This window comes from Xiphias gladius, chromosome 8 (genome assembly GCF_016859285.1).
Source record: "Xiphias gladius isolate SHS-SW01 ecotype Sanya breed wild chromosome 8, ASM1685928v1, whole genome shotgun sequence".
In the NCBI taxonomy this organism is placed as follows: Eukaryota; Metazoa; Chordata; class Actinopteri; order Istiophoriformes; family Xiphiidae; genus Xiphias; species Xiphias gladius.
This window is the reverse complement of record NC_053407.1, coordinates 2,556,835-2,570,958: the sequence shown is the minus strand read 5'-3', so window position 1 is coordinate 2,570,958 and position 14,124 is coordinate 2,556,835. Positions and strand designations below refer to the sequence as shown.

General features: G+C 38.9%; 1 protein-coding gene across 2 annotated transcripts in view; it reads right to left on the bottom strand.

Moving 5' to 3' along the window:
* The window catches only part of spire2 (spire-type actin nucleation factor 2), a 40,337-nt gene that overhangs the window by 9,938 nt on the left and 16,275 nt on the right, over positions 1 to 14,124 (bottom strand). For both annotated transcript variants that reach the window (XM_040134243.1, XM_040134244.1), the window contains exons 5-12: positions 13,878 to 14,042; positions 11,879 to 11,965; positions 10,394 to 10,511; positions 8,556 to 8,722; positions 6,756 to 6,978; positions 3,447 to 3,574; positions 846 to 983; positions 583 to 650 (exon numbers count right to left, since the gene is read on the bottom strand). In XM_040134243.1, the coding sequence (XP_039990177.1) occupies positions 583 to 650; positions 846 to 983; positions 3,447 to 3,574; positions 6,756 to 6,978; positions 8,556 to 8,722; positions 10,394 to 10,511; positions 11,879 to 11,965; positions 13,878 to 14,042 (1,094 nt within the window). The remainder of the gene's footprint in view (positions 1 to 582; positions 651 to 845; positions 984 to 3,446; positions 3,575 to 6,755; positions 6,979 to 8,555; positions 8,723 to 10,393; positions 10,512 to 11,878; positions 11,966 to 13,877; positions 14,043 to 14,124) is intronic.

Below are 14,124 nucleotides of genomic sequence, written 5' to 3'. Positions count from 1 at the left end.
CCTGATGGTGTATTTTCAGGTTACGTATTTTCTCTTTTCTAATTTATTTATTTTTATACAGCCGGTCGACTACTGAAATAACAGAATGACATCATAATAGATGACATGCATATTCATGAAGCTTATTTGAACCACCACTACTTCATTTTAGGTTTAATGTGAGCTTGAGAGTGACGTCTGCCTCAAGGAGCAGCTAAAATCAATCAAACTTCCAATTAGTGACATGAATTATAAAGGGCAGAAAGCTACGAACTGTAGACTGTCTACTGCACATTAAGCTTCATTTTCATACTATGTGCTCTATTAGGAAATGTGTGTAGAAATTTAAAAATGTTCATAGAGACTTTTACAGCAACAAATCCTAATTTTTGGCAGTATAGAGGCTTTGAAACAGCCTGTAGACCTTTATGTTACGAAATCAAATTTAAGTAAAACATATTCATGAACAGTTAAATAAATAAATAAAATATGAAAAATATGAATGGTGTAGGTGGGGTGCTTTGGAGAGACTCATGACCTCAGTATTACCTAGAAGCAATTTCAGAAATTCCTAACAGGTGAGATTAAAGTTTTCTTTGATACCTTTTACACAGTAAGCAGGTAGATGGCCATGAGAAAAGAGGGAACTTGACTCTGCAGCAGCAGCAAACCTGGAACACACACACATTCACACACACACACACACACACATTCACACACACACACACACACACACACACACACACACACACACACACACACACACACACACACACACACACACACACACACACACACAGAGTTACAGAGTCAATTTACTGTAAACACAGTGAGAAAAAGCAACCAGAGAAGTTCCACTCCATTACCTTGCCTCTCTTCATGTTATTGTAGAGCTCTTTGCTCTGAAGAAACTTCTCCATCTCTGCTTTGACAAGCACTCGGCGCACATTGATGACCTCATCCACAGTTAAAGCGAGACTCTCCACAGGGTGGCTGAACTCCTCCTGAATACAGCCAAAAGCACAAGAAGCAGAGATTCATCAGCCTGTCACCTCATCCACTATTTTTTACATAATGAAACACTCAGTAGTTTACTGTATAGTGAGCAGCAGATTGAGATTTCAGACATACGATTCTTCACGTAGTGAATTTAAGGGGGAATTTAAAATCTTGTATAAAATTATTAATTGAAAATACTCCCGGTATCTGACATACAATGGAAAAATTATCAGCAGTATTTCTAACAATGTTGATACTTTCACATTGATATACCATCACTGCAGCTCAGAATAACACGAAGGGACTTTTTGATGATAAATGGAAATCAAAAACTCAACCCTCTGTTGTTTTTTATTAGAAAAATTATCCACACTTAAATATTTCCCATGATTATAAATGCAACATTTCAGTCAGATTGACCTTTTCAGGCATGAACTACTTTTCTCCTCCTCTCTACTTTCCTTTCCGCTTTGGTAGCAGAAACAGTCTGACATTACTTTAACTAGTCCCCTTTAATAATCTTTACAGTAATTTACACTATATCCTTACCCATACCTTAATATTTTGAAATTATCTCTAGTGTTTACACCTTTTTATTATGTTGTAGTTATGTGATCATATTGTTTACATTTCATGTTAGAATAACACTTTCTGCTGTCACAATAATCAAATTTAGTTGGTATCACCATTTCATCTCACATTATATTAAATACTTAATTCAAACAAACACACTCATAGCCAGATAGGTAAATCCAGAGTTGGCCAGCTGATAACCAGCTTCATGAGCCAAGTTATCCAGGACGTGCTGTTAAGCTCAGTATAGTCAGAAAACACCAAGACAGCCAGACTAAGTTGAACTTGCTTATTGGAACAGGCCCCACCTGGCACGGGCAGTTTTAGTATTTTTCCGCTCATCGTTTGGTTCTACAGCCTGAAACTTTACTGTTTGAATCTCAAAACTCTCATCAGTGTTTCCACCTGTTCTCGGTAAAAAAGTTTCAATAAACCCACTCCATGCTACCTGCCCAGTACCATACAGCACACAGACAAAGTTAGAGACTAGCTAGTGAAAAAGCTAGAGAACAATTAGCAGCTAAAGAGCCACATATGTCCCTCAGGAGTCGGTGGGGATCAAAACACAGCTAAAAGGAGAGCGAATAACTCACATTCACCAGGTGGACTTGTACACAACTTCAAATGAATGCTAATGTTGCTCAGTGTCGGACATGTAATCAGGCAACTGTTTCCTAATATTAGCTATAACAACTTTATAAAGTGATAATATGTCAGTATTGTGCAGCTTGTTCTGCTGCACAAAAGTGGGCAAAAAAATAAATTAATGCTGATTTAAGGTCGAAATATTTGTCAACGTTTAGTAGTGTCAAGATTTTAATAGTTTTTCTTCACTTTACTTTTGCTGCCTGTCTTTCAAAAGGAAGTGACCCGTAAATCTCCATTATATTTCTGTCACGCAACTGAAAAACAATTTTTTAAAAACTTTCCTTAAATGTTCATTCGGGACTTCGGAAATAGCAATTACCCAAAACAAGCTCACTGCAGGCGCCATTAAGTAGATGTGGTGATCCTGTGATGAGAAGATATCACAGTATGGGTCACACTGTTTGACGGACAAGTGGTTTCTGGGAAATGCAGTGCAAAAACTCCACAGCTCTGAGCTCCTTTATAACAAGGATATAGAGCTGATGTTCAAAGTTGATTTTTGACCTTAGAAGCAGCAGTTGAGAAAACAATCTCAACACAAGGTCCATTGAGTAGCTAGTCTGGAGCTTTTGATCATATCACAAGATGGAGTCTTGCCCAATAGTCATGGAATTGTAGTTGTTCAAATTTTCTTCCTTCAGTGCTTCGAGGACATTTCGTCCATTCTGCGATGAGGTGACGACGATCATGTGATATGACTGAAAGCTCTAGAACAGTTACTGAGATATTTTACGACTGCTGTTTTTAAGCCAATGTGGCCAAAAACTCCTTGAAATGCTAAGAAAATGGAAATTTTAATATCTACAATTCCATGAAAACTGGGCAAACTCCATTTGCTGATAAAGATCGTGTAATTTGGTGGCAAACTCTAGAACAGCTACTACTTTAAATGGACCTTGTGGTGAGATTAAAAATTTAATCTCAACTCGCTTATTTTGAATATTGACAAGGATTTTCTAAAATCAAGAGTCATCTTTTCTGGATTGTTGTGCATCAATCTGTCATTTTCTGTCCTTTGTAAAGATACTGACTTGCATTTCCAGAAAATATTTCAAACAGGCTGAAATAATCTTACTACACTAGAAGATTTTTTTTTCTCGTTTTAAGAAATTTAGACAATTAGGAGTAGATGACACTGACTTGACGAGATGAATATTTTTTGCAGTGCATTTTCCTTACCAGTGGGAAACCTGTGACTTCACAGGAAGCAAAGCACCATCTCTCATTCTGTTGTGACTCTAACTCACCATCCATTGGTGCTCATCTCCAGCTTTGCAGACTGACGTTGTTTCTGAGCCCTCTGTCTTCTCGTTAACTGAAGTCCGAGACAGGCAGGCCGGAGAGGATGGCACCCAGCCGTGAACTGGGAAGGAGGCTGGGGTGGGGAAATGGATGGGAAGTGAAAAAGACAGAGGGGAAATAAGGAGAGTTTATCAGGGGAACTAAATAGAACTGAATCAAATGAGGACAGCGTCAGTGAGTGAATGAGAGAAAGCCACAAATCCCACTCTAAGAAGTCCATGAATTACACATCCGCCTCTTTCATTCAGCCCCATCTCAGATCTCAGCCCCTCAGAGTCTTTGTCTATCGACTTGTACACTCTTATGTATTATTAATCTCATTTCAGCAGAGTGATTCAACCCATGCTGCTACATCTGTAACTTAGGTCATACTAAGAAGTCTGCCCAGTAGACTACCTCTCAAAGAGGCTCAGTTAACCAATGGCGGGAGGGGTTAAACAGACCTAACAGAGCGGTAACTTGGTGCCTCGTTGATCCTGAAAATGGAAGGTGTCAATTTGGCTCTAATGGAGGCTCAGTTAACCAATGGCGGGAGGGGTTAAACAGACCTAACAGAGCTGTAACTTGGTGCCTTGTTGATCCTGAAAATGGAAGGTGTCAATTTGGCTCTAATGGAAAGTAAACAGGCTGAGAGGAAGGCCGGAGCTGGCCGGAAAACATCACTGGTACATTTAATTTGGATCAGCTGCCGATGACAGCTGGAGCTTACAGGCTTGCATCCTGACACTCACGCAGTTAAGACTGGAGAGTCTCCTGTTGGCGGAGTCATGCATGTACTACATAATAAATCTCCATCCAGCTATTATTCGGGCTTGTCTAGGTGCTGTGGCATGAAGCAGTATGGATCAGCTTGCAGCCAACTAGAGACTGAGAATGGATTGAAGTCAAGATCGTTTTTCAAACAATTACCTCTGGATAAGGACAATGAGGCTGCTAATGCATGAATCATGGCCATCAAACATTACATCCTCCCTGTGGCATACGTTCAGTACACAATTCAAACCCATTAGCTTCTACCTTCCTTCCATTCGTTTGACTTTATCAGCACATCTTTATATTTGATTAGAATCCATCCCAACTTTCCCAATAGCTTCATAGCAGATGTTATCCCTTTCAACCCTCTGTCAGCAAGGACTGTAAGGATTTCACCATGGTGAACTAACATGTTGCTCAGCTCATACTTCAGTGAGGTAATAGTAATTTAATGAGATTACTGCTAGAGGTATAACTGAGGATAGATTGGAAGCAGTGAGGACATAATTTCTCCACAACCACTGACTCATTTTATGGCTTTGAAGGTTGAAATGAAACCCTCAAAAAAAATTTTACTTTCAATTTAACAGACATTCTGTAATTACAAGGGAAAGGGCTTGTGTTTCATTTTTAGCAATAGAAGTAAGTAGTTGTTGGGTTTTGTCATGATCTTCTAGTTTCTACAATACTGCTTTTCTTCCAGGCCTCAAGGCAGAAGAGCCTTAAAAGGGTGTTTCGACTTCTGGTAGCCACCATTACGATGATCTAAGTGACCTCGGTCTTTTGGGACCTGGGGCGGGTATCAGTTAACGGCCAAATTATATATAAAATGATCGAAATCTTCGGTTCATTGATCCATAAATGAGGATAAATATACAGACTGTGGAAACCACAGACTGTACTGCAGTATAACTGGAACTGTGTCTCCCTCTGTGGGATGATAATTAAAACTGCAGCCAGTGTGAATCATCTGCAACAGAGGTCTAAGAGTCTGCAGGTTTTCATTTCAAGCAAACACTACAGCAGCTGATGTCATTTATTATCTTTCTTTCAGCCAAATATGAGACTCTAACCAATGGGTTGAGCTGCAGGAGTGTTTTGTTGGGATTAATCGGATTAATGAAACTGGATACTGCTGATTGTCAATGAAGTCTGGTTGAGAAGCAATGTCAAAACATTCATGTCTAACTCTTGCTCAACTGTTTGGGAAGAAATAAAAAGAAAAATGGTAAGAAAAAAAAAACAAAACAAAAACACGTGCGCGCACACACACACACACACACACACACACACACACACACACACACACACACACACACACACACACACACGCACGCACACACACAACATGCTGCAATCCAGCATGCTGCCCTCCTGCACTGAAAAAACTACTCTGATTACAGTTTATTTTCAGTCCCATCTGACCAAAAACTGGTCAACTGATTTCTATAACATTTGATGGAAAATTAGGCCAGTACTCAGTTCAAATAACTGATGTTTTTTTAGTGTCAGTAGTGCCACCATGTGTTCATTAATAATGCACTCTTAAAGTAAAATTCTGCTTCTAGAAATCCTTGGGTCCATGGCTCCAAAATGTTTTTACAATCCCCACCCTTTGGGAGCTGAAAAACCATCAAGCACCTCCTCATGGCATGAATTGATGTATTTTTTATCTACGTCAACAATAGTGGGGAAACTAGAAACAACAGGAGGCAAGCAGGATTTTATTCAAATAACCTTAACCGGAACATGAACTCCATTTTCTTTTCAAACGTTTATCACTGGTTTCTGAAATTAAACTATTCCCAAAACTGCCAAAGGCTTGCACACAAAAGACACAAACGTCTCCTGCTATACTGACAGTTAATTCAAGCACAAGATAAGCTTCATTATTTCTGGGATTTGACAGATATGTTTGCTTGATGAGCATCACCAGTTTTTCTTTTTTTCCCTGTAAAAAATATCGCCATCTTGTACTTTATATATTTTGCTTTCTGAATAAATGTTTCTGAACTGAATCTCAGCCTTGCTAAAATTAGAGCACTCTTTATTGTTCCCAAATGAACTACTCATAGGTTTTCTTCACAGAAGATGTTTTGATTTGACATGGCAGGAAAAGCACAGGTAAGTCTAATAACATAAATGATCTGTCAGTTCCAGCTATTATTGAAAAGAAGGAATTTATAATATTATTAGTGACACCTGTGTTTGAGTCAAAATGTCTAGTGTGCAAAATGTTGAAATTTTGTTTCACTCCCGTTCAATGCAGTGGCAAGCCAGTGGTCATTAGAGTGACTCATTCAGTCATTAGAGGTACATACTGTAGTTTTTGTAAAAGGTTTCCACTATTGATTAGTCAAAAACCACCATTTAATGAATGTGTAAGGCAGTTATACTCAATTTACAATTTTGCAGACATTCCCGATTTGAAATACATTTCTCTAAATTCTGTGATATTTAGATCAGTCCCCAGGATAATCAGCCTACATTTACATACTGACCTCTGTGACAAGGAGGCGGCCCGACGCTGGTCAATGTCCGGGACCGTGGCCTCTCACCCCTCAGCATGAGAGCCCCGGCCAGCTGGACCGACTCAGAGAGCGAAGGAAGCATCTCTCCACGGAGCAAGGCCAGGTCATGTTCTGAGAAGGAGCGATCCCTTTTCAGAGGCGTGGCGGAGCTCTCTGCTCTCTTCAGCTCCCCATTGTCTGGGGACTCCTCTTCCTGTGTTGGGGATGGAGGTTGGAGAGGGAGAGGAAGGGTTGAGGGTGGAGGAGAAAGAGGAAGTGGAAAAGGGAAGTGAAGGGGCAATATTATGAGGGGTTGGAGGTGGAGGAGGAGAATAAAGAAAAGGTGAATTGCTAGACAAAAGATGACACAGGATAAGAATGTGTATTTAAAGAAATGTAATCTAGCTAATGTACAGAATGGTTAGACTAAGCTTGAAAGGTACAATAGGTGAAATCTGCAAACTGAACCAGAATTAAACTGTTTTACAGAGACAAATCAGAGCTGGTGTGATCAATCAATCTAAGTCAATCCTGTTTTTTGATGACTTTGTACACGGACCTGAGGAATCCAACACAGTTCACATCAAAAATGAACTTTTGAAGACAAAACTGTGATGTTTGCAGGCACAGAGCAGCACATTTTAAACATATAAGGAATAAATCATGACATTGTGGGTTGAATTCCTATTTGAGTAATGTGATTTATTTTGTATCGTAAGTACTGGGAATCAGTGTACAAGATACAACATGACATTAAATAACACTCAAGTATCAAATAGGAGCCCAGAAAAGTTTTTTTTTATTGCAATAAAACTAAAATAATTTTCATTTTCTAGGCACTAAAGTTCTTTATCAATTGGATTATGTTATTTGGTTGTACAAGTGAAGAACGGATTTTCTGCCAGAAAAATGTCTACCCTTTTTAAATATGTTAAGGGTTGGATTTCTAGGTGTCTATTTCTTTAATTTTTATTAAAGTAAAATTTAAAGAGATCAAATAGTGAAAGTATTTCTCACTAAGACACCAGAGCCATGGGTCATATTTGTTTATTGGCTTTATTTAAAATTGGACTGCATTTAAAAACATGTTGACTGGAATACTGTGCAGATACTTCTGATACTGAACCTTTATACTTTTCTGACCACAGAGGAGGCTTAAACTCCTCTGAGAGACTGTTTTATGTGACCTCCATAAAATATTTGCTTCAAAGGAACAACAAAGCAGAAGACAAGAAGAAGATAGAACTATAGTCATGCCACATTTTCTAACCTAAATTTGGCTTACAGTACATAGAAATGAGAAGAACAATATATATGTGAAACAGAGGTGAAAAAGAAAACGGAAGGCACTGAAAAGGTAAAACCGTAAACATGCCATTCCCCCTGGATGAAGCAGAAGTTAGATTTGACCTGACGCTAGTCTCCCCCCTGGTCCAGTGAGGACACTTTTTAAAATGCTGAAGTATAAGGGAGAAACACATAGTCAAGTCTTGATGTTCGACTAAATGCACAGCAACCAGACAAGGAAAAAAAAACAACAACAAAAAAAACCCAGACAATTTCCACAGTTGTTGAGTCTTTGTACTAAAGAAAAGCGAATTCTTCCCCATCATTGTTTCACTTTCCACTCTCTCTACTATCCTGGTATTTTTACCTACTTAGGTTGGGAAATAAGGCATGCGCTCCTGTTTAAAACACCAGTCAGCCCTTAGAGAAAGCAAGGATGATTCAAATGATTCCTTTTCTGTTCCCCTCTAAGATTTCAGTGTTAGAGCTCTTGCCTGGGCTCACCTCAGATATGTTCATCTCCTCCATCTCTGCCAGAGTCGGGGCCTTGAGCAGGATGCGAGGGCGGGATGGCAGCCGGGGCCCGGGCTCTGACATGGACAGGTCGATGCACGAAGTAGATTTGACATTACAAGGACAAGTCTGAGCCAGGCAGGGCAGAGAGCCAAATGCTGAGGGGAGAGAAACCAAAACACTGTCAGGGCACAAATAAGTAAGATCAGAAGGCAGTGATTCAACATGTAAGATGTACTGTGTGCAGCATTCTAGCATCAATAACTTTTTATTACACTCATTTTTAGATATGGGTGTAATTAGTGTAAACCAACAAGACCAACAGAGGACGCTCCACAAATGTACTGCTTTGGTTTAGTCTCACCTCATTCATCCACATCAGTTCCAGCAGCTGTTTTAAGCAAAAAAGCTCTGAAAAACACAGTGTACACTGGTGGCCAGAAACACAAATCCAAATAAATGCTAATGCAATGCAATTGTTTACTAGCATGTTAGCCGAATGCTAGAATGTGCTAGCAAGTCAGCCATAACAACTTTATAAGCTTACATCACTGTTTGTTTTCAGCTTAATCTGCTGCCCCCAAGTGGCAAAAAATGACAAAGACAGAAAGGGGAATAAGGAAAATAAATGGACAAAACGTAACGAAATAAAACGAAATAGAGACAGTGAGCCAAAGGTTTTATAGGAATTGTGGTTTCAGTTTTGAGAATGGCTTGGTTTGACGACATAACCAGCCTGTGTCTGATTTCTAACAATTAGTTCAATAATGGTTTTAAGTGCAAATATTTTAATTCACTGTGTAATTGTTGATTGTTTTTTTTTAACCACCCAAAGTACAAAACAGATTCATATATAGTGGGACATATCAGCAAGTATGAGACTTCTCAGAATGATGGGTTGAACTCAGGTCCCTTTAGTTAAGACACAGTCCCTCTAACCGTTAGGTCACTCTACTATACATGTTGCAATGATAATATTGCTTATAATTAATTTTCAGAAATCTGATTCCTCGTTTTCATAAATTACCCAAAGCAGCGTTAAACAGAGACATTTGTTAAGTCCAGTTTTCACTCTCTGCAAAATATGGCTCCTTTATCAACAGCCTAAACACTGAATTACACTGACCTTGATCTGTAAATAACGGGTCAATATTCATGAAATGCAATACCATCTCCACATTTGCTGTATCTCTAAATTGAAAAATACTCTTGTTACACATTGCAGCTTACAAACTTGTATGCAGTACATGACTGTGTTATGACCCTCAAAGGCTACTGTACAGCGTGTGCAGACTAGAGATTCAGCCATGAAGTCTTTATTTAGCGGAGTTTGTGATCCATTTTACTTTACTGTAACATTTGCTTTCTGGATGGCACAGCGAGAGCACAACAAGGGTCACCCTGAATGTCATGCAGGGACTTTACATAGGCAGCTGAGAGACAAATAAAAACATACAGACACATAAAGTACGATGTCAAGAGCAGCCGCCAGACCTTGTCTTTTACATCATTTAATATCACCGTAATGCTTCTCCCCTAATTTATATAAATTCTTTTGTGTCTGTCAGATGGAAACAAAACAAAGTCTGCTTTGATTTTGAAAAGCACCACAGGTGAAGTGAAAAAATTAACTTTTATCCTAATCAAATAAAATTTTGTGTTTATAAAGACAGATATAAACATTTCTTGTGATGGATCTTGTTGAGAACCTTAAAATTAACTTAAATTAAATTAAAATTAGAAAAATTATGATGTTTTACATTTAGTTCTTAAATTTGTCATTTTTTCCTTTGGGTAAAAGAAAAAGTGGTGAATGATAGTCCCCTTACGTCTGGAGCTAGCCAGGACCACAGGCCTGAGCCTTCTCTCCTGCTTGATCTCAGCCAGGACCTGGTCATGGAGGGACTGCTGTTGCGGGGGAGGAGGGGGGAGGTTGCGCTCTGTAACCTAATAAGGAGAAATAATTAAAACACACCCATACCTCTGAGAAATCTAGAAGAGATGACTAAAAAAAATAAATTGATTTTGCTCCTCTTGGTGCTGTCAAGGAAAAAATATGTACATACATGTATGGATGAAAAAGGTGCAATGCTGTGCCAAGATTTAAACATATATAATAAAACTGTCCATTCAAAAACTCTCCAATGAAAATCAGAATAACATGTAGTACTAGTAATATTGAGTTTTTTTGAGGATAATTCACTATGATGTATTGAAGTCTTGATATCAGTGGTGAATACTGCTGAATGACTGATTCACAAAACAAAAGGCCTGAAAAACTGGGGTAGCCCTAATAAAAATACCTGTGAAGTACATATAGAGCTATATCAAATAACACAACAAAAACACACAAGAGTTAAAATGTTAACAAATTGTTTAAAACAAATCTCTGGGTATTTAACAAATGTATAATATAACTGAAAGTATCAGAAGCTAATATTAGAATGTCTTAAGGGTAGTGGTATTAGTACAGTATCAATTATCAATTATAGAATAATTATAGTATGATTATTATAACATAATAATAACAGTTCAAGACAATGCACTACTAAAATAGTGCATTTTTAAGAGAGATTTAAAAGGGTAAAAAAAACCTAGCTGGCTAGTAATATATACATGTCTATTAGTAATGGATAAATATATCAGAGAGAAGCTAATGATAGCAACTGTCGCATTAACCTCATTAAACTACATTCATAGAGAAAGCTACCTTGTAGAGACTATTCGCTTATTATTACCTCTGCCAAGGAAGTTATGTTTTCACCCATGTCACCCATTGGTTTATTTGTCAGCAGGATTAGGCAAAAAGCATTAAACCGATTTGCACCCAACTTGGTGGAGGGACAGGTCATGGGCCTTGGAAGAACCCATTAAATTTGAGGCAGATCCAGATCATTTAGTATGAATTTGAATTTTTTTCTCTGAAGTTTGGTGTATGTTGTTTGACATCGGCCCGGCGGCCCCCTAGTTTATTTGTCAGCAGGAGTACACAGATGTACTGAACCGATTTGCACCAAACTTGGTGGAGGGATGGGGCAGGGGCCAGGGAAGAACCCATTAAATTTTTGGTGTGGATCCAGTTAAAGGGGGAGGATCCAGGAATTTTTTTTATCACTTTCCTTAGCATTGCAAAATAGGGCATTTTTCGCCTTGATGGAGGTATGCGCCAGTCTAGTTTATGCATTTATTTCTAAGCCTCGTTATTACATACAGCATTCTCTATTGCTATGGTATGATACACACCGAGTGGTTTTCAGGATATACTATAAATGACAAATGCTATAGTGAACTCTATTAAGGCTAAACCCACTCACCGGTTTAAGCGGAGGTCTTGATCTGATGAAATCCAGTATCAATTCATGGGCATTTCTTTTCACCCTGGTAGGAATGTCACCGTCCACCTGTGTAAAACAATAAAACACAACACCAACTGTACGCACTTTGTCTTTTAATCATACACTCTGTCCTGAGTACGGCCTGAGTGAGGGCCTTAAGGTAACTCTGGGTCTGTTGTACTGTAAGACGTAGCCACTCTTGGCTCTTGAAAGGTTTTAGAGCAAAATAAGCACATCAGAAGTTTACTATAGTGAGAATATTAAAGCTGCATTAACTGATTTTTTTGGCCACTTGGGGACAATGCCCAACACTGATATTTTATCACCTGATAAAGTTGATATGGCAAATATGCCTATTTACCTGTTTCTACATCCAGCAGCAGAATTGGCATACACTTGGAGTGGTGTTTCTGGCCAACGCAAAAATTTCAGTCCTATATTCACTCTCCTTTTAGCTCCTTTAGTTTTGGGCGCCACCAGCCCTTGAAAAATAACTGGCTCTTCAGCTGCGAAATGCTCCACTATGTTCACCAGCTAGTTGCTAACTTTGTCTGTCTACTGTTTGTCACTGGGCAGATAGTGGACAGTGGGTCTGTCAGCTGTGAGTATGAACTAAAAACAAAGGGCTGAAAAAAGCTGAAATACTCTGTAGAATTTGGGGGCACTGCAGAGTTGGGTGATAATTTTCGTCACAATGAGCAATGTCTTTCACATTATGCATAGTAATTTTCTTCCATTGTCAAGATAAAAATATTGATTAGTGCAACTTTAAATAACATAAAACATGCAATAAAACCACACTAATAAAGGCAACTGCAAAATTGTATACCATTCTCATACAATACACAATAATATGTAATTGTGCCTGTTACAGAGCATTAGAAATGTTGCATCTGACTGTATGAAATTATTTTATTGTATAACCACTGCATAGCAATATTAATAACCAATTACACACTATATATACCATCTTTGTGATCCACTGGTGCTTTCTGGAATAGAACTGCAACAGCTACCAGACCAACAGAGGGCAGAGAGAAGCCCTCATTAATATTTGTGTCCCAGCCTGAATTATGTATCTGCCCATGGACAACGCCTCAAGGTGACTATGCCACATGTATGCCTGCTATATAACACTTTCTTTCTGTAACAAAGCCTACAGAGTACATGGTGCAGTGGACTGCCTGAATAAGATGGTGGTGGTTTAAAGGTCTTGGAGTCACAGTCTCACTCGTGTCTGCCCTCAAAGTCCACATGCCCCATTTGAACAAGGTCAGTTGTTGATGATAACATAGCAGGGTTAAGATTTCTGAGGAGAAAGAAAGATTTCATGATATTTCTTCCTCAAGAAGCACTTACTCTGCAACTGACATTTCATCTGTTCTCAGCATCTGCAGGTAAACTGACACTTCATATGACTTTTGATCTGACTAATTTAGAGTGCTCAGATTTCCTCTATCTCCATTGCTTCATCTACAACTGAGATTTAAATTGCTTTAATGTTTGAAATTTTTTTATCCTTTATGCTCATGACTGTGTAATCACCTCTTATTGACCTTTCTTATTATTACTTGTGTGAGAATCTGTACAACTCTCTCATGACGACAGATGCTGCGCCCAGGGGAGGAGGTGAATACCAGAGAGGAACAGGGCACTCTTGTTCCTCTCCTCAAGGCCATCTCACTTGTCTATTCCGGTATGATAAGCCTCTACCCATCTGGCTCATAAAAAGGATAGCAGAAGAACTAGTAGGCAGACAACTCATTGCTGCTGTACCGTAATGTGCTGCTCTATGACTTGTCTCTTTGCTCCAAAAATAAACCAATTGCTTTGACTTCGGAGAATCCGTGTGTTATTTGGAAAGTTTCTTAACATTTAATTATTGCTCAACTGACATTTGAACTGCTTTCATATCTTTCTTATTCATATCGTATCTAATAATTGGCTTGATTTTTTAAAACTAGGGCTTATCTCTCACCATGATTTTACGTAGCTGGAACTTGCGCGCTCGTATGTCCTGCATCAGCATCTCAAAGGGCGTGAGGCTAAACTCGGTGGGCAGCGGGTTGAACGGCTGCTCCTGCACCTTCTTCAGCTTCACTCCCTGTCTGAGCTCCTTCATCAGCTGCACCCAAAGACGTGCCTGGCATGGAAACAACATCAACACACACATCTGCATGCGTCAACATAACAACATCGGCTTCTTCAGTCAAACACACTGATGT